Source organism: Sus scrofa, chromosome 13, assembly GCF_000003025.6.
Source record: "Sus scrofa isolate TJ Tabasco breed Duroc chromosome 13, Sscrofa11.1, whole genome shotgun sequence".
Taxonomy (NCBI): Eukaryota; Metazoa; Chordata; class Mammalia; order Artiodactyla; family Suidae; genus Sus; species Sus scrofa.
In genome coordinates, this window is record NC_010455.5 from 89,493,585 (window position 1) to 89,515,318 (window position 21,734).

The 21,734-nt window shown below is 38.5% G+C and overlaps 1 protein-coding gene across 1 annotated transcript in view; it reads right to left on the reverse strand.

The window, feature by feature from the left end:
* Nucleotides 1-19,767, reverse strand: part of LOC100158001 (ceruloplasmin (ferroxidase)-like) — a 33,092-nt gene extending 13,325 nt beyond the window's left edge. Inside the window, 14 exon segments of the mRNA NM_001244603.1 lie at nt 323-451; nt 2,093-2,232; nt 3,119-3,326; nt 4,792-5,004; nt 5,609-5,759; nt 7,412-7,623; nt 7,905-8,045; nt 8,564-8,694; nt 10,666-10,831; nt 14,548-14,790; nt 15,745-15,915; nt 16,425-16,637; nt 18,207-18,457; nt 19,604-19,767. Coding sequence (NP_001231532.1) covers nt 323-451; nt 2,093-2,232; nt 3,119-3,326; nt 4,792-5,004; nt 5,609-5,759; nt 7,412-7,623; nt 7,905-8,045; nt 8,564-8,694; nt 10,666-10,831; nt 14,548-14,790; nt 15,745-15,915; nt 16,425-16,637; nt 18,207-18,457; nt 19,604-19,758 — 2,524 coding nt within the window. The 5' untranslated portion in view covers nt 19,759-19,767.

Here is a 21,734-nt window from a genome sequence, read left to right on the forward strand (position 1 = left end):
AAAAGACAGGGGTAAGGAATTAAGAGATACAAACTACTATATATAAAATAAGCTATAAGGATATACTGTACAGCACAGGGAATAAAGCTAGCATTTTATAATAACTACAAATGGGGTATAATCTATAAAAATTTTGAATCACTATGTTGTATACTTGAAACAAATATAAGATTGTAAATCAATAATATCTTAGTAAAAAAAAAACATAGAATAGCATATAGTAGGTATTCCACAAAATAAAACAAAACAAAAAGAGAGCAAAGATTAGCCCTATGGTCTTGCATAAAAGCTTTGGGACTTTTCTTTCTCCCAAGGCAGTTACCTGGCTGTGTTGAAACAACAGTGGAATAGTTAGTTTTTACTCCATGAGCATGAATAGAATATGGTCTTGAGGCGTTATTTTTAAAGACAATATGGAGTTTCTGACCTGGGCTGAGAAATATTAAAGGACCTAGAAAATAGAAAATGTGTGGTTAGTTGCTATTTATTTTTAATTATGAGTCACCTGTCCTCTTTAAGTATTTACACAGTGACTTATTCTTTTCCTTAACATGTAGCCAAAAGAAAGACAAGCACATTTAACGAATGGACCTTTGCTTGTTTGTGAAACTTATTTTTTTTTTTGAGAATTTAAATCATCTAGAATTTTTATAAGCTCCAGCTCCAGAAAATTTACTTCGATGAGCATCAGTTAATGCCTATGAAAACACGTTATTTAGAAATGCTATTTTTAGTTTCAAAACTTTATTTTCTAACTTTATTTTCTTTCTTGGCCAGCCTCATCATTTAAGCCTCTCATTCTTTTTGGAGGATCTGTAAGGCCATTTTACTGACCCAGAGCGATTATTTCTCTCCCAAACTGAAGACCTTTCATTTCGTTCTCTCTCCCTTCCATCCCGGGCTAAGAACGCTGGGAGGGATAGAATACGTTATAAATCTGCTTTCTATTTGGAAGCATAATGAATCTGTGGCTCTAAAAATTCTGAAACAGAGAACATTCTGAGATGAACTAAGCAGTGAGAACTCTCCTTAAGCCTGTGCTATAATTACTAAAATCGAAGCCTGAAAACACCTGGTGGACGCTAGATGCTAGTGAAGGACAGCACCTCTGCCTCCTGCGGCAATTCTACCTTCTCAAACACGGTCCTTGTTTTTCCTTTTCTCCGAAGTGGGGCTTTTTGTATAAATAACAATGGAGTCTACAGGGTCATATTGTGTTATTTGTCTTAGAACATTTGACCAGAATCCTAGAGAAAACAAATATCCTGCTGCTATTGAAAACGAAGGCCTGTCCCAAAGCAGCAGGGATTAGGGAGTACAGCTCTCCCTCCAGGGCTTGCAAAGCCGGAGAGACCAATGAGAAGCCAAGAAAAGTTCCTCCTCATCCGCTTGTTAATCCATCTTTTTAGGGCATCATGCCAGAAAATGGCCTGCAGTAGACCCAGATATTGGGACTGAAATAAGATTTGGGCTTATGGAAATGCCACGTAACTTCTGGAAATACTAACCAAGGTGTGGAAATGCCATTTGATGTGCGAAAATACCGTGTGACCTACAGAGGTACCTTGTGACTTATGGATATGTTACATGTGGGTGCTTGGGAGTAACTTGTGGCTTTCCTGGCTGATGTGTCCAGAGTGGAGGAAAGGGCTGTCATTTTCTTCACTCCTGGACCGAGGACGAAATTAAATCTTAACACTCAAGTGTTTAAATTAAAGTAGATTTAAACAAAGGTCCCATCTCAATCTACTAGGGTTTCTGGGATTTGTTTTAATTTCAAAGAAATTAACTAAATGCTCTTTCTAGGGTCCCTCCCAGATCCAGAATTTTGGGATTCTGAGTGCAAGAAGCCAGGTAATCTGAAACTGATCATATTAATCGTCCATGGTCTTCTTATGTTCCATTAAACAATATTTGAGTCACTTTTCCTTTCCCAGTAAAAGTGCCTATCAGCAAACAAATTAAAGGTAGAATTATAGGCACCTTCCTCTGTCAACGTGGAAGTTGAAAATATCCTTAATATAGGCAATTATCTCTAGCGGCTGAAGACAAGATGATAAACCCCAAAATCAATCGGTTATTGCATCAATACCTAGTATATCCAGATGTTTTTCATCTTCATTTCTTTCTGTTTGATGCGTGAATGTGATATCATCATATTGACGGTAGACAACTTTCTTGTATTTGGACCCAAGAAATGTCCCAATTCTATCCAAATATATGTCTGTTTCACTTTGAGAAAATGGAATCAAAAGCAAAACAAACAAATAAACAAATAACCCACAAAGTTAGTTAATTTAACAATTAAATTAGACAGATTTTTATATGGAAGGACTTCTCATTGGAATAATGCAATTTATTATTAGAGGTTATTTTAGAGGTTAGTTTACCTTGAAAAATAATTCCACTTTTAAAAATATGTTCATTTTGCTAGGATTTTTGGATATTCATTCTGTACTTTAAAACATGGTTTTGGGGTGAAATTTTAGTTTTGATAGACAAATAAATCATAAGAGTAAATCAGAGAAAGAGATCAAATTTTATACAAGGAGAAAAATCAGTGTCTTCAATGTGAGGTTCTCAGAAGAGTAGCAATAGACAGAAACAAATGAAGATGAAAAAATTCTGACTAATCCCAAATGTTAAATGTAGCTGAACTTAGGTTAATTATACATCAAAGTGATGAGACTAGATGGTAAAACACATGAGAAAGATAAGATACAAGAAGTAAAAAAAAGACACAGGAGGAAACAGCACAGAAGAAGTAAGTTATATAGATATTTGGAAAGAACTGCAGTCATTTGTCATTGAAGACAACACACACACACATTTTGAAATTATTTGTAATTGAATGTATCCTAAATACATGTCACACACATCACATATGCAAGCCCATCACACACAGGCATACCACATACACATACCATACTATGCACAAATAAATACACACACACACACACACACACACACACACACACACACACACACACACGAGACAGAGATGAAAACAGGAGAGACAGAGACAGGGAGACAGAGACAGAGAGGAGGGGGAGGGAGGAAAGCATTGAGGACTACAGAATAAAGCCTGCCCAAGTAGAGACTCAAGTCACCGCCATACTTCTTTCTTTGAAGGCTCTTCAGTTCTTTCTCCCACTTTCTGCTTGGAGAATAATCCCACACAATTTCCTCAGCTGCAATATAAATAATCTTCTCCTCCTGGTACTGAGTTTGATCCGGGTTCGACTTTGAACACTGCCTCACTCGGTATTTATGTTTCATGCCTCCTTGGTAATGCTCTGAGGTTATACAAACCACATCAAAAACTCCTAGAAGTGAGTAAGAAAAAAATGTTTAAGGCTTTGAGTCAAATGTCTTCTTTCTGTGAAGTCATCTATAAGATATAATTCCCCCCAAAGAAACGTTGTAAAATAGTTGATTCATTCTTTCACTAATTTGAGAAATATTTATTGAGTATCTTCTTTATGCCAGGCATATTTCTAGGGATTTCTGGGAAACATCAATGAACAAAATAGTCAAAAATTCTTGCCCTTAGAGTTTGTATTGCAAGGTATTGTGGACCAATAACAATAAACATAGTAAGTACATGACATCTCTCTCATATGATTGTGTCTATTTCCTTTTATGGATTGCAAATAATTACAACCCCTATTTACAAATGAGGATATTAGGTTCAGAGGGAAGGGGAGGTGCCTCTGATCCCTATAACAATTCCCTGATACAAGGTACCTTTACTTATTTGTTTGCTTATTCTTTTTGTGGCTGCATCTAAGCATATGGAAGTTTCCAGGCTAGGAGTCCAATCTGATCTGCAGTTGTAGGCTTACACCACAGCCACAGCAATGCCAGATCTGAGCTGCATCTGTGACCTATGCTGCAGTTTATGGCCACGTTGGATCCTTAATCCAACAAGCGAGGCCAGGGATAGAACCTGCATTCTCATGGATACTAGTTGGATTCTTAACCTGCTGATTTACAATGGGAACTCCACAAAGTACCTTTAAAAACTTTTTTCTTGTCAGCAATAATCAGTCTTCTTGAAGTCAAAACATTTCCCTAGAGAGCAAAGCTAACAAGGAGAGGCATAGAGAGAAGCAGACAGAAGAGACTGCGGTAGGGTAGAACAGGAGGAAGACCTGGGAAATGAATGGGCAGAAGAGAAATAAAGGCAGCACATAATAAATAAAAACAAGTTAAAATGCTTCAAAGCATCTTCACTGCTTTTGAAAAGTATGGGTTGATTCAGAGCCTAGAGGCTGTTAAGAGAAAACTGGGAAAGGCCGAGGGGATTTTTGTGTACAGCAAAATGATATACTAATGTTCCAATAAATTAAATGGAGCTGGGCAAAGGTTTTTAAAATGCTATTTGGATAACCCCCTTAAAAAAAAAAAAAAAAAAAAAAAGCAGGAGTTCCCATCATGGCACAGTGGTTAAAGAATCCAACTAGGAACCATGAGGTTGTGGGTTGGATCCCTGGCCTTGCTCCGTGGGTTAAGGATCCGGCGTTGCCATGAGCTGTGGTGTAGGTCACAGACGCAGCTCGGATCCCCCATTGCTGTGGCTCTGATGTAGGCCAGTGGCTACAGCTCTGATTAGACCCCTAGCCTGGGAACTTCCATACTTCACAAGAGCAGCCCAAGAAATGGCAAAAAGACAAACAAACAAACAAACAAAAACAAACCCTGTACAAACAGAATATTCAGAGCATATGAAGACATTGTTTTTTCATATTCTGGACGTGTTCAGGCTAATAGAGAAGATCCACAACTTACCTAGGGAATCGGGTGTCATCAAAAGTGTTTGAGAGATGTGGGGAAACAGAGCTATTGTGTCGCCCCTTGCTCCTAAGGAAGTGAAGGTATTTCCTGAAAAATATATCCCGTGTAAGTCCTGGTCTGATCCCACACTAAGAACGTGCCACGAAACGTTGTCTCCTAAGCACATATCCAGTCCAGGCAGATTTCCATACATGTATCCATTTATGGCTGCAAGACATTTGTGACAAAGAAGACTATTTAACTTATTGGTACTTGACATCTCTTGAAACTGAACAAAGGATAAATCATGAAGCAGTTCGTCCATGTAAGATCTTAAGATTATCCAAGTCAGCCCCGTCCTTTTAGATTTCAGGAAATTAAGGCCAGAGAGACTTGTTCAGTGTCATTAAGCTCAGAATGGAACTTCTAGAGCAGAGTTCAAGTTTCCAGATTCTAGACCAATCCTTTTCCCATCACACTTTACAATCTTCAAAAACCAACCAACCAATCAACCAACCAACCCAACAAACATCTCACCCATCCACCCCAATAATTTAGAAATAGAGAAATATATGACTTTTATAGATCACATTTATCAGTCACTAAAATGATGTATGGCACCAAAAAGGCACTGGTAAATAGTTAGTAAATTTAATGTAACATAATCAGCCTCCTAGGCAATATTTTTCATTGTGAAATCATATTTAAAGAAAACATGAAAACCATTGAGGGGAAAATGTAATTCTCTCTTAAACAAGCTGTAATTCTTTAGGCATAATGAAATTAAACAACTGCTTAATACACTCATCTGGTAAACTAAATGTTCTCTTACAGAACATGTAGTTAGAGTCTTGGAAGTCTGGATCCTCTTTATCCACATTTTCAGGCTCTGTGGTAAATGTCCTGATATTTTCATCCAAGAGGTAACTTTTATTTTCATCAAATATAGTGGCAAGCAGGTAAAATTCTTTGTCTATTCCTTTCTATGGATGAGAACAGAAAAAGAAGTAGACATAAAGTACATATAGATGGTCTGCATTTAAAGTTTAGTCAGATGGTTGACTTGCATACCGGATTTCCCAGACAAGGGGTTTGTAGACTGCTGGAAAATCTGATCAGTTGACTTCCCTGCTTATGAACATTATACACACACGTGTGTGTGTGTGTGTGTGTGTGTGTGTATATATATATATATATATATGTTTTATATAAAGGCAAGAATCCCAGTGAGTGGATTTATCACACAACTAAGAAGTTAGCAGAAACTTCTACAACTGTTTTCATATAAAGCTCTTACTTTAAGGACTTTACATCTTAACGCTGTAAAACTAAACTGTAAAATCATAGAAGTTAATACTGTCTTTTCATAGGATGCTTTGTAACAAGTGAAATAAAATGTTTTCAATTATAAAAAAGTCTGCATTTTTAGAATTTATGAATAAATTAAATATGTATGTATATTTATATTTTTGGATAACATGAAAATTATGAGACTATTTACATGACTTTCATTATATAGATGAATATAAATATATAACCACATTTGAAAATAAAATATACATTCAATTATATATATTTATAGTGGAGAGGTTATAATGTTTTACTACACATGCATTGCAAATGCATAAAAGAACTTGGATATTCACTGAGTAAATTATTGAACACCTATTACATGACAGAGAGGAGGCTGTGGTAACTACAAAAATTAATAAAACCTAGAATATGGTCTCAAGGAACATATAGTCTAGTAACAGGCCACTGAAAATAACTGCATGGATAAGTGCTCTTACAGAAATATTCTCAAGGAACTACGGTAACCTGCAGGAATTTCAACTAACTTTGCTTAGGGAATATTTGAAGCTAAAGAAAGAATCTTCAGATTGAGTTCTTAAAAGTCTCTCTTTTTAGCCAGTAACACAGTGAGGAAGGGCCATTCCAAACTGAGAGAAAAGAAAGTCAAAGTCAAAGAGATGTAAATTAGCTGTCCTTACTCAGGGACTAACAAGCTAATTCAATAAGCCCAGAATGGCCTGTGCAGGATGAAGAGGAAGGGAACATACATCTGCAGGCATCCACAGGACCCAATGTGTTGCCTTCTAAGCCAACAACTTGTGGGATGACTTTTAGGGTGGAGAGTGCTCTAACCATAATTGAAAGGGAGGGGTGTGGAGCTACAGTGAAGCCAGATGAAAGTGGAGACAGCAGTCAGGAGGTGAAAGAAATTTAGAAAGAGATGATGGAACCTAAAATAAAGCAGTGGCATTGGAGAGTTGATGACTAATGTTGGAGGTAAGAAAGGAGGAGTTGTTTTTGGAGTCCCAGGCTTGGTGGTGTCTTTATCTAAGACACAGAATAGAGAAAAGGGGGCTGACTTAGAGAAGTGGACAGGTGGTGCTGTCCAGAGGGAGATGAAGAGTTAAAATAGTGCAGTGGAATTAGATGTGTGGATGGAATGTGCCAGGGTGGATGCTCAAGGGGCAGAGGGAGACACAGTTACAGAGCAAAGGAGAGAATGGAATTGGAAGACACCACATACAAAAGGTGAAGCTGCCTTTTGCCACTTGCCCTTCCCCCACAGCTCTGTCTCAAGCCACCTCTCAGCAAGGCGTAATGGCACGTAGGTCCCCCGACTCACCTGTTTGCCATCCTCACCCAGACTTCCATTTCTGCAGACGAGGAGGGGTCCCACAAGGCCACTGTTGGTGTCCTTTGGAGGGTTCACTGAGGAGTAGTAGAACCAGGTCAGGCAGTTGGGGTCTGTGGCTGTGGGACCCACATCTCTAGGAATGTCCCAGGTATAGACAAATGTTGCGCCAGGATTTATATGTGAGGAGGATGAAGGGAGACCTAGAAGGAAATAAACATTTGTAAAATAGGACTTGGGACCCAAAGTACCCTTGTCTAGACCATGAGATCTCTGAGAGCAAGGACAGTGTCTTGCTCACCTTATAGCTCCCTGGGTGACAGTTGAAAGGGACTGAAGGAGTCTGTCACAGTAAGTACACAGAGCTGTGAGGATGTAGAAGTGGGCTTCACAGCGATTTTAGGGGGAGTCTGACTTTCCTGCTGACATTATATTGCAGTCTGGCTTGCACCCCCCCCTCCCCCGGCTCAGCTCTGGTACTTACTCCCCATGGGTGTTTTGTAGAAGGAGCCCTCGTTGCTCTTGTTGTAACGCAGTCCGTGGGGGTGAATGCTGAGTGGCAGGGAGGCATTGTTATAGAAAGTGACCTGGATGGTCTGTCCTACCTCTGCCCTAAGAACAGGACCTAGAAACGAACAGAGTTAGGAGTTGTCCTTGGTTTTTATAAATGTCATTGTCAGGTGGTATTGCTTGCTTGGGTAAGATTCTTTTAGGAGCAAATTAAAAGGATGATATCGTGAACCAGAAATGTGTCCAGCTACAAGAGGTCTAGATGATTCAGGGTCTTGGAAAGTTCCTTTGAAGAACATGGGTATATTCATCTTATTGGATTTATAAGAACAAAAAATGTAGTTTAAAATCAGGTGTGGAGTTCTCTTGTGGCACAGTAGGTTAAGGATCAGGTGCTCTCACTGCTGCAGCTTGGGTTGCTACTGTGGTGCAGGTTTGCTCCCTCGCCCTGGGAACATTCATGTGCCACAGGCACAGACAAAAGTAAAATTGTGTGAATAGGCATGTACTATGTTCATAAGGCTACCAAATGACAGCTAAAATCTCTAAAACTATGAGTTGGTGAATACTCTTGATTTCATAGACTATGTATAAATGGTGTTTATAATCCTACAAGCCATGAACTAATCTTACCAAGGATTCCAAGGTGCACTGCTCTTGCCTTCTGTGTTTGGAAAGAAGCATCTGTGTATTCACGGTAAACAAGTTTTTTATAAGTTCCTCCAATTCTGGTTGGGCTTTGTTCAAAATAGAGCCGGGATTCACTGTGTGGAGAAAGATACACAAAGAGCTTTTCAATTTACAGTGATCATGTGTCAAGAAAGCAAGAACCTATATGCATCTTTCTTTTAAAGTCCTTGTAATTTTTTTTTTGTCTTTTTTGTCTTTTTGCCATTTCTTGGGCTGCTCCCGCAGCATATGGAGGTTCCCAGGGTAGGGGTCTAATTGGAGCTGTAGCTGCCAGCCTATGTCAGAGCCATAGCAACGCGGGATCCAAGCTGCGTCTGCGGCCTACGCCACAGCTCACTGCAACGTTAACCCACTGAGCAAGGTCAGGGATCGAACTTGCAACCTCATGGTTCCTAGTCGGATTCGTTAACCACTGCGCCACGACGGGAATTCCCTGTAATTTTTATTTATAAAAACAATCCATGCTTATTGCAGAAAATTTGAAAAATAAAGTATAACAAAGAAAATTAAAGTATTAATAATCCCACAATCAATATATAAAACCACTGTCAACATTTTCCACAGATACCTTTTCAGTCTTTTGTCTATCTATGTGTACCTGTCTGTCCACTTAGTAGTTAACCTACATGTTTTCTTTTGGAATAAATATTTTTAAAGTGTTATGTCTGATTTTTTTTCCTTAGGCAGGTAGTAACAAGCATTGCTTTTAAAACAACTGTGCAGAGACGCTAGAATATAGACCTGAGAGGTATCATTCTTAACTTTTTAATTCTATTTTAACAAGATAAAATGCAGTGCCCTGAGAAAAAGTGTTCCTTAGAGGAAGCAATGACTTGCAATGCTGAGACATCACCCAATTTCACAGCCAGGAGAACCATGCAAGCTGAAAGAATCTCTTATTTCATACTTACTTTTAGTCAATAGAAAATGAGAGTTGAGGAGTTCCCATAGTGGCTCAGTGGTTAACGAATCCAACTAGGAACCATGAGGTTGCGGGTTCAGTCCCTGGCCTTGCTCAGTGGGTTGACGATCTGGCGTTGCCGTGGGTTGTGGTGCGGCTCGGATCCTGAGTTGCTATGGCTCTGGCATAGGCCGGTGGCTACAGCTCCGATTAGACACCCAGCCTAGGAACCTCCATATGCCACATGAGCAGCCCAAGAAATGGCAAAAAAGACAAATAAAATAAAATGAGAGTTGAATCTAATTTTTGCTCTAAGCTTAGATAGCCATTACACAATTAATACAAAACTTCCACTACACAGATTGAAGAATTTGTTGATAAGCTTGAAATGTAAGTACAGAAAATCACGATATAACATCCTTAGCTTTCTTAAATTTTCTGTGAGTGAATTGGAAAATAATAAATACTATGGAAAACATTATTTTTGGTGTTTATAAACTTGATATTTTCTGACATAAAATTTTTCATTCAATAGACCAAATGAATTAAAACTCCTGTAATCTGCAAATTGGTAAATATACTTAGCAGTTAGACTATCAGAAACACTTTGTGTGTACTTTTAAATGCTGATGCCACAATAATGTATTTTAGTCAATGTTTTTTGTTATTGAAGAAGCAATTGGTAATATATTATTAAGGGGTTATTGAGTAAAAAATATTTATATGATTTAAGGATGTCACAAGAAATGATTAATTATACGCCCAGATCTTAGTAGGAAAGTATAAATTACTAATGAGGACTAATTCTGGATTTTTGTAAAATGCTTTTGATAACACTATCCACTGTGTTGTTAAATGTTTCATAATTATAAAATAAATCCATTTTAAAATTTTGTGCTAGGAAAAAGATGAGCAATATGTTTTCCTTTGCATTGGCTGCCAAGGCATTTAGAGAAAAATTTCATGTAGCAATGGTCCTTAGGCCAATGGCTCAGTATTTTCCCATTATTTTCCTACCTTTATTTTAATCAGTATATTCTTTATAATAAGATGATTAAATTCTTTTTAGGAGTAGCTAGGTTTCAAATAAGTTCAATTATCTTTATTTAGCCATAAATATTTTAATCTTTATTAAAATCATTACCTTCCAGCTGCTGTTAAATTTTTTTTAGAGAAGAAATCTATACCAGAGGGAGCATAATTCCAAGAAATTTCTTCAGCAGCAATATAATAGTGTACAACTTGTGTCCCATTAGCATCTGTTGAAGGTTTTTGGCAATTCCTTACATTGAAGAAGGCCTCCATACCCTCTGAAAAACAGTAAACCCAAGTAGAGAATGTTATTAAAACATTAAAATATTTTCTTAGTCCATACACATTTTTAAAATTTTAGCCAACAACATTGCAACTTTCCTTTTCTTTGAGAAACATGAGGCATTTTATTTATAGAATCTATGTAAAAAGTTGAAATGTAGAAAGTGAGTACAAAACTCAGGATGCAAAGACGAATGTTAGAGGAATATATATTACTGGAGAATAATAACCAGCATTGGTCCAACTCCTACATGAATATGGCACCTGCCTACCAAAAGAAATTTGAGAGTTTGCTTTTCCCTTACATGTATGTTACTAATAATTACTAATGAGTTAGTTGGTTTATTAGTTTAACTACTTGGCAGGAAGAAAATCAAGGCAGGTACATTTCCACGAAGGCATCAGTCCTGTGTTTTAATTTCAGAGCGCTGTTGGTGAAAGTATAAATTAATACAGATTTTTTGGAAGCCAATTTGGCAGCGTTTGTTAAAATTAAAAACACTTCCATTAAAATTTTCACTTCAGGGGTTCCCACGGTGGCGCAGTAGAAATGAATCTGACTGGGAACCATGGGGTTGCAGGTTCGATCTCTGGCCTCGCTCAGTGGGTTAAGGATCGGGGTTGCCATGAGCTATGGTGTAGGTCGCAGTACTCGGATCTGGAGTAGCTGTGGCTGTGGTGTAGGCTGGCGGCTACAGCTCCAATTGGACCTCTAGCCTAGGAACCTCCATATGCCCCAGGTTTGGACCTAAAAAGCAAAAAGCAAAAAGAAAAAAAAAAGTCACTTCATAGTTAGGAAAAACAAACAGTTGAACATACATAAAAAGATACAAATAAAAGGGTATGAGGTATAACACGGTTAGTGAACCAAAAAGGAAGAAGCAATTTAAACATCAGTAGACAAATTGTTAAATAAATTAGGATATATCTTAAATATGAAAAACTACACAACGGTTTAAAAGAGTAAGTTAGAGGTATAGGAAATGTCATGGAAAAGATTTCAAGACATATTGATCAGTGAAGAAAGCAAGCAGCAGAATAAAAACCCAGTATATAAAAATAATAAACAATTATAAAAGTTATATAATTAAATAAACACATATGCAGTGTAATCTACATATGCAGAACAAAAGACAAAACATAGCCATGCAAGGGTTCCCATTGTGGTTTATTGTGTTAAGAACCCCACATAGTGTCTGTGAAGAGGTGAGTTCTATTTCTGATGTGGTGTTGCTGAAAACTGAAGCATAGGTTGCATATGCAGCTTGGATCCAGTGTTGCTGAGGCTGTGGTGCAGACCTACAGCTACAGCTCTTATTTGACCCCTAGCCTGGGAGCTTCCACATGCCACAGGTGTGGTACAAAAAAAAATTTTTTTAAATCAGATTAAAAAACATAGTTGTGCATTTTTATTTCTACATGTTCATATATATTGTGTGAAAATGCTAGTAAACAGAGGTTCATGTATTCACACCAAACTGAATACAGGGATTATTCTCTAGGGAAGGAGCTGGAATGATGGTGGGGTAGGGTAGGACTGAGAGTATATTCTTAAACCTTTTCTCCAAAGACAAACACAAAATCAGATTTGTGTGTATGTGTGTGTGTGAGCATGCACTAATTTTGGTGGTGTCAACATTCCTCCTGTGGCCAAATTTGAAATTACTAACAATTTACCAGCTGGCTTATTTAACTCAGCTCTGGAGAGCTCCTATGAGGTGGCTCTCACACATCATATTAGACTTTCACTTTTGTTGCCTGGTGCTCCCCCCAACTAATTCTCTCTCTCTCTCCTTCACTCCCTTCCAGACCCCTTCCTCTTCCCTCCCCCTTTTTTTTTTTTTTTTTTGCTTTTTAGGGTCACACCTGTGGCATATGGAGGTTCCCAGACGAGAGGTCAAATTGAAGCTATAGCTGCTAGCCTAAGCCACAGCCACAGCAACGCAGGATTGGAGCCACATCTGAGACCTACACCACAGCTCATGGTAACGCCAGATCCTTAACGCACTGTGCGAGGCCAGGGATCGAAACTGCAACCTCATGATTCCTAGTCGGATGCATTTCTGCTGTGCGACAATGGGAACTCCCTTTTTTCCCCCTCCTTTCCTTTCTTTTTAGCAATTCTGTTCATGTATTCTCGTAATTGCTGGAAAAAAAAGAAAAAAAAAGACTGGAAGTGCATTTTTAAAAAATGGGGTTCATTGGCCAAAGAACTGGAACTTTCAGAAGCTTTCTTGATTGTGTCTAGCGTTGAACCTATTCTTTCTTCAGAGCTGAGGAGGAAAGACCTGGCTTAAAGGCACCATCTGCAAACAAGGTAAATAGAGGAAGTATGGCTGAGTGTACATTTTAATCTGAGAACAATACTTCTTGCCAAGTGAGAACCTTTTTATTTTTTATTTTTTTAAATTTAATTTTATTAATTTTATTTTTTTATTTTATTTTATTTTATTTTTGTCTTTTTGTCATTTCTTGGGCTGCTCCCTTGGCATATGGAGGTTTCCAGGCTAGGGGTCGAGTCGGAGCTGTAGTCACCGGCCTACACCAGAGCCACAGCAATGCAGGATCTGAGCCGAGTCTGCAACCTACACCACAGCTCATGGCAACTCCTGATCCTTAACCCACTGAGCAAGGCCAGGGATCGAACCTGCAACCTCATGGTTCCTAGTCGGATTCGCTAACCACTGAGCCATGACGGGAACTCTGTGAGAACCTTTTTATCATTAATTCTGTCCTTGAGTTACAGTAGCAGTGTGCGGTTCTCTGTGTGGGGACAGCCATGGGAGGGACACAGCACATAGGAAATCTCAATAGATATTTGTTGTTTAGTTGTTTAAATAATTAATTGAAGCATGATGCTAACCAAAGTATGGGACTTAAAAAAATAAGTTTGATCAGAGAGGTAAATCCCATTTTTGTATAAAAAAACTTAAATTCTTCAGTTCTAATAACAGTCACAATTTCTTATTGAAAAATAAAACATTTTTATGATTATATGTAGAGTTTAGTCATATTTAGGAATGGAAGAGCTCAATAACTTCATAACAGGCCTTCCTATTATTAATGAGAAGTGTGATTGAAGAGGGAAATAAACTAAAACAAGGAGGTTTACTGGGTACTAGCTTAGAATTATTTCATCCTACATAATTCCTGCCTTTCCTTTTATACAGTTTTGAGCAAGTGTTTTAACCTCTTGGAACTTGTTTTCTCAATTTAAAAAAATGTAATAGATAAGTGATGAGGTCCTACCATATAGCACAGGGAACTATATCTAGTCTCTTCAGATAGAACATGATGGAAGACAATATAAGAAAGGGAATGCATAGGTATATACGACTAGGTCACTTTGCTGTATAGCATAAATTTGCACAACATTGTAAATCAACTATACTTTAATAAAAAAAAAGGAAAAAGTATAATAATTATGTCCTCATTCTGACACTCTTACAAGACTCACTGGATAACAAGTATAAATTTTTTTTTAAATAAAAACAACACCAACAGAAAACTTCCTACATACTTAAAACGGTTTATTATTACACAGAATCAGAGACCGAGGGTCTATCCCTGACCTTGTCACTGACTTTCCAAAAGGCAATCCTATCACCTCCCTGATGGGCAGTTTTCCCATTTGGAGAATGAGGGATTTGTAATGGGTTGTAACCTTGGAAGTCATTTGACCCTAAATAATGTGAAAGAAATAAATCCTTACCATGTATCTGACAGTTCAGCATCCACTCCCCAGCACCCTGGGCCACCATGAAGGCATCTTCCATTGAGGCAGGGAAGACAGTAATGGTGTCTTTTCTATGATTCCGAGAGATCAGAGTTTGTCCGTGGAGATAGATGGGGTGTGTGTCCACCACACCACCCATGCCGATAAAATGCCACTTGACCCTGTCCTGTGCACACATGGTGAGATTGGGCAGATTTCCATACATGTATCCATTTATTGCTGAAAACAAATGTGTATTAATATTAACCTATCAAGCATGTTAGATCAGGCCATATGGTATAAATCCCATGCATTTCCTCATTACATAAACTTGGCCGTGGGAGTTCCCATCATGGCTCAGCAGTAATGAACCTGACTAGTATTCATGAGGATGTGGGTTCCACCCCTGGCCTTGCTCAGTGGGTTAAGGATCCGGCGTCGCCATGACCTGTGGTGTAGGTCGCAGACGCGGCTCGGATTTGGCGTTGCTGTGGCTGTGGCATAGGCCGGCAGCTGCAGCTCCGATTGGACCCCTAGCCTGGGAACTTCCATATGCCGCAGATGCAGCCCTAAAACGAAAACAAAAACAAAAACTTGGCTGTGTCAACATTGTTCTCATGCATAATCTACAACAGGATTGATTTGTTTTTTCCCCCCAAAAGAAAGTCATAAGCATTGTTTATGATTAAAAGTGAGGAGCATAGAAATTTAGAGGCAAGTAGAGGAAAAGTAGGCTGAAAGACAGAAAGTAGTGAAGAAGGGGAAAAGAATAGAAAGAAGTTAAGTCTGTGGAAGAAGAGAGCAAGGAGAAAGGTGACTGAGATAACAAGAGCATCTTTTCTGAAAAGTCCTATGTAGAAACACATTTTCATAAAAGATATACAGTCAGTTATGCTTTTGTTATTCCATAATATTTTATTACATTCAAATTAAATCTTCGCTATGTTGTTGCCATCTACCTTTGATCAATATCAGACCAGAAAACAAATGCAGTTACCTAACTCTACTTGCTATGAAACTTTGGAAACCAGCAGGATTTATTAGATGACTTGCATATAAACCAGCATCTCTGAGTGAAAAACTGGGACACAGAAACTCATCTAAACAAACTTGAGCAAATGGAAATAACTAAACAGAATCACAGAACTTAGAATTATAGGATATAATGAATGAGGAAGTTCTTTACGATCTTACAGCGCATGCGATTGCTTTCCTGGAAGCCAGGGTCGCTAGCATTAACTTGGCCAGGTTCAGTATATGTATTGATATTCTCATTGATATACCAGCTCTTGTTTTCATCAGTTGTAGAGAACAGCAAAACATAAGACTCATTGATATTTTTTTCCATGTCTCCATCAAGGGTTCCTGAAACAAAATGAACAGTAAAACTTCCTCTTTGCAATAATTCACTTTGCTATAAAATGAACTGATGATTCTGATTTCACTCAAAATACACAAGTAAAATCTTGCAGTGTCACAGACAAAACCCTAAGGAATTGATTATGCAAGGAAGGGAAATAGCCTCTTGTCTTCCTATTTCCTCCCAGCATGCAGATTCAACACTTCCATTGTAGGATAGAGAAAAGGTGGCAGAATTTGAGGTAAAAAAGGCTAAAGCGAAGATTATTATATTGGACTACCATCTAGTGTCCAACCTGCATTATTAGATTTGAAGGGAGGCATTTGACTCAAGATCGCCATCTAGAGCTCAGAGTTCAAGTGGCAGCATTACTTTCTTAACTGGTTGAATCAAGGTCAAGGCAGAAAAAAGCACTCACTCATTTAAGAGTAGAATTCCATTGGCGGTGGGGGTGAGAGAGACTCCACCTATCCTGGATGGCTCTATTGCTACAATGAGATTTTTAAAGTGTTACCTCTTTTACAAGTGATAATCGGTCCAATAAGTCCCGAAGTTACATCTTTTGGAGTGTCTACGTGGGAGTGGTACATCCTTGTCACGCAGTTACTGTCATTGGGACCAGGCCCCTGTTTTTCTTCCACAAACCATTTGTAAGTATACACTGCCCCTGGCTCCAAGTGGTCATCTTCTTTTTGCAGGCCTGTAGTATTATCAGGGTATAGAGCACCTAGAAAACATAACCTGCACTGTGGTTACAGTAACTACTGGACAACACTACTTTGGCTGGGATTCATGTTTTTTCCATTAAGCAATGAATGTTTTTTAATCTGTATTTTTAGAATAAAATGTGCATTTTTCCTCTCCTCTCTCTTGCCTCCTGTTTCCCTAGATTCCCCCTTAATTGGTTTCCACCTAAGTGCCCAGCTTGGCCAGCTTCTAGACTAAATTGGAATAAGGCAGTAGATTAACAGATCATCACCTTTATAAATGGATTCCACAAATATTTATTGTGCACCTACTATGTGCCTGAATCTTAAACACAAGAGATCCAGGCTCCTGATTTGCCCTCCATATTTTCTTTTTTTCTGGCTACACCTACAGCATATAGAAGTTACCAAGCTAGGGGTCAAATTGAAGCCGCAGCTGTAGGTTTATGACACGTTCATCCTCATGGATACTATGTTGGGTTCTTAACCTGCTGAGACACAGTGGGAACTCCTCCTCCATGTTTCTTAACTGCAAATTCAGACTTGGAACCCAGGGCACCATGAGGTATCCGAGTTACCTACGAGCCATCCACTGAAGTCCGAAAGTGACCTTCTGCCTAGCTGTCATTACCCTGAGCTACCACCTTAGTTCTGAATCTGGGGTTTTGCTCTCCTTTTTTTCTTCTTCTCCTGGAATTTCACCTCAGATCTCCATCTCTTGGGGCTGGAGTCTGATAACTATGGATAAATTCCTTCATTCAACAGAAGGCTTTAAAACATGACCATGTTGAACACAAAATCTTATTTATTAGTTTTCTCTTCTCTTCTTTTTTCCAACCACCCTCAGGCAGCTGTGAGTGTAGATGTTTAGGAAAGAAGATACTGTATGGAAGGTATGGCTTCACCTGGACACTGATGTTTTCCAAGGGGCTAGTCCTCATCCACTAGGAAACTGAAAATGAGATGAAGGCTGAACAATATTTCTGCCAACCTAACATTTCACTCATGAGTTTCTCCTACCAAAAAACCTACATTCATTCATTCATTCATTATTTATTTATTTGTGTGAGAGAAAAGTGCGTTTTCTTTTCCCAAAATTGCACAAAGGTGGTCACTCATTTCAGATGAGAAATTGAAAAAGAACTATCTTGGATAAAAAAATTAAAGACACGTACATAAGAGTCTGCATGCACTCCAAACTACCCCTAGTTCATAATGACGAGTTCACAATTACCTTGCTTTTCCTAAGGTTTGGGGCTTCAAGTCTTCATAAGCAAAAGTGCAGGAATATAAGAAAAGGGGGAGTTCCCTTTGTGGCGCAGTGGTTAACGAATCCGACTAGGAACCCTGAGGTTTCGGGTTCGGTCCCTGCCCTTGCTCAGTGGGTTAACGATCCAGCGTTGCCGTGAGCTGTGGTATAGGTTGCAGACGCGGCTCGGATCCCGCGTTGCTGTGGCTCTGGCGTAGGCCGGTGGCTACAGCTCCGATTCGACCCCTAGCCTGGGAACCTCCATAAGCCACAGGAGCGGCCCAAAGAAATAGCAAAAAGACCAAAAAAAAAAAAAAAAAAAAGAAGGGAACCCACTTACCTTCATTTTCCTTAGTGTATGTGAGTCCATGAGGATGGAAACTGTACCTTCTTGAAGCAAAATTTTTCACATGTACATAAATGAAGTCTCCAGTTTCTGCTTTAATGATCGGACCTAAAAATCCCAACCAGGATGGTTTTTCAATGATTGTTTGAAATGTATCATCCGTATAGGCAAAATACATAGCCTTTTTATAAATAGATCCTATCCTATCTTGGCTTTGTTGTAGGTATGTTTGGGACTCAAACTCTCTGTGAAAAAACAAACAAACAAGAACTTTAGCACATTTTGACTGGAGAGAAAACAATGTTAAATCCAATGAAACTGGAAGTAAGAAGCTTTACAACATAACTTTATAGAGAAAACTCAGACACTGGAGAAAATCTGAAAGGGGTCAAAAATCATGTAGGAGGTAAGGAGAAAGTTGGAGGGTCTGGTGAAGAAATCAAATGCCAACGTAGCAAGTAATAGATGTGGCATTTGGGTTTAAAAGACTTCCCAACTTCCTTGTACTGAAGCATGAAAAGTTTTTAACTCTGCATTGAGGTTACTTTAGTTCTCAACCATTAGATCAATTCCTACAAATTAGAACTGTTTACACATTTAAATGATTCGTGGATTTGTTGGTGGAATTGGGGGCACATTGGAGGACAAACATAGTAAATCAGAATCCCACTCGTATGGGAGGTTGGAATGAGCAGATGTAAGCTATTACACATGGAGAGGGTAAACAACAGGTCCTATTGCATAGCACAGGGAATTATATTTAATTCCCTATGATAAACCACAATGGAAAAAATATAATAAAATATAAAAATATAATAAAATATAATAAATATATATAACATACATACATACAGTGTAAGTCAACTGTCTTCAATAAAAAGAAAAGAACACAACTCATAACCTTTAGATTTCCTGGTCACAAATATCCGAACAAAGAAATTAAGAAGAGACCTGCAATTTTAGAGTCTCTGCCGTAGACTCCATACCAGAAGGAAAAGTCTTGTTTTACGTCTTGAGTACCACTCAAACAAAATTGATGAATTAAGAGATGATTCCTCAAATATATGTCATGAGGGCAAGAGAGGCAATAATCCCAGGGAGAAGCAATTTCTATTCTTTCTTTTTTCTTTTTTTTAAAGGGCTGCACCTGTGGCATATGGAGGTTCCCAGGCCAGGGGTTGAATTGGAGCCGTAGCCGCCGGCCTATGCCACAGCCATAGCCAGGCCAGATCCAAGCCATGTCTGCGACCTTTACCACAGCTCATGGCAATGCCGGATCCTTAACCCACTGAGCAAGGCCAGGGATCGAACCCTCATCTTCATGGATACCAGTCAAGTTCATTACCATTGAGCCACAATGGGAACTTTTTCAATGCAAAGGTGTTACTTACTGATCTTCTGAAATGGGCTTTCCGTTGAGCATATTTTTACCAGTAGGAGCATAGTTCCAAGTAGTTTCTTTAATGCCTAAGTTATAGTGCCTATCTCTTGTCCAACCTGGAGAACTAATAAAAACCAGAAAGGTCACTGGTAAAAGGATCTTCATTTTCCAACCATGAGCCTGGAGAGGGTGACTGAATGATGTTTGCCTTTCTTTTATAATCCAGACTTTCTTCCTTTATATGTATCTATTTATGTAAATCTGATTTGCATAAGAATTTATCAAATGCTTCATCTACATACATGTCACTTCCATTCCTTATGCATTTAATTTTCATTAGTCAGGCCAGGTGAAATATTGCATAATCCACAGAGAATACTGGTTCTTGACTCAGTGTACACTTCCAATTAAGAGCGTGCTTAAGTTACTAGGTAGATGACCTACCCAGATTTTGCAACATCTTCTAACGATTATTATCTATTTCTAGGTTATAGGAATCATCTCCAGTCTAGTCTACAGACATCCTGTTCTTTCTCAAATCACTGTTAACGAATCAGGTTTGTTTGCCCGATGGCAGGAAGTCAAAAGCTGACACCAAGGCTTGCAGCAGAGTTTTATTCAAAAAGCAACTGAGAGAGAGAGAGAAAACAAGTCTCAAATTTGCCTCCCTGAAAGTGAGGGGCTTGGGATATTTATGAGATAAACAAGCAGGGTTGTCTAAGAGGTGGGGGAAGGTAATTGGAGGTAAGATAAAGATCAAGCAATTGTCATTTTGTTCTCTTGCAGGCGCAAATGAGCAACATGCCTCTTTGTGGGACACATGTTCAGAAAACGGTGCATTGGCATGTCCTTAAGGTGGAGTTTTTGGCCTTCTGTTGTCTAAGATGACTTATCAGACCCTTGAGCAGGCCCAGTTGAGGGGTCCATGGTCTCAGTCCATTTGGACTTGATGAGAGCTGACTCTGAGTTCCTGAAAAAACAGGTCAAGCACACATCTTAACATCTTAAGGCTTGTGTATGTCAGAGATACTATCCACGGCGGGGGGGGGGGGGGGGGGGGGGGGCAGTGAAGAGAGTCATGTGATACATTGTCTAAACTATGTGAAGCTTGAAGGGTATGCAATTTTGTAAGAACAAAGTGAAGGCAGATTACAATTTTCTAACAACTAGACAAGCTAGTTTTTATCTAATGGGTCTAACTAATAACTATCCTCAGTTTCAATCAGCTGTATCAAAGCCTGGCAATTAACCATACACTATTTTGCATTTTAAAATTTCTATATAGTATGTTCTCTGCCTCTCCTAGATTATAGCTGCAATAAATTAGGGACTACTTATTTTTGTTCTATGTATCTCTCAGAAATATCAAGAAATAATGTTAATTTTTTTCTTTTTTGGAACAAATAAATAGAATGCCTTGGGCAGGGTTGCAAAAGTGAGGAAAGGAGTAGAAGTCTTTATTTGCCAATGATTCCTGTACCGTCATATATTGAGGTTTCTATTGTTAGATATTATTTGAGAGTTTACAGTTTGAAAGCCACAGTGGTTTCAACAGTCAGGGTGACACTCTGATTTAGTTTGAGAAACCCACCGTTAAAAACATTAAGGCAGCGCAAATATGACATGTAATGTTCTTTAGCTTGACTTTTACTCCTCAACTACACATCTTAGAGAACTTTATATATCACTACCTAAAAGGCTACGTCTTTAATTTTAATTGTAGCATTTTTTTTCCTGTTATAAGTGTACTTCATCTATTTTGTAGAACACAAAATAAAAGTATATTTTTTTCTGGCTGTTCATACAGATAAATATGCATATTTAAGGAATGCCCCAAAGGGCACATAACAAAGTACATACAGCTCTGAGGAGAAAGGATCATTATATTTAAAAAAAAAAAATTATAAGGAAAATGCACTTCCATATTACTTGATTTAAAAAAAATCAACACTGCATTTTTTTCTTTTTTGCATTAAAAATAATGATATAAATCTTTCTTATAAGCAACAGTTGCTAAATTCTACACAGGTCAAAACATTCAGGCTGTCATATCACAAAGTTTATCACATTTGTGAATCCTTGGGTGAGTTTTAAGAGGATGTTGGGAAAACAGCCCTCTGCTTTGGCAGATTGTTATGTCA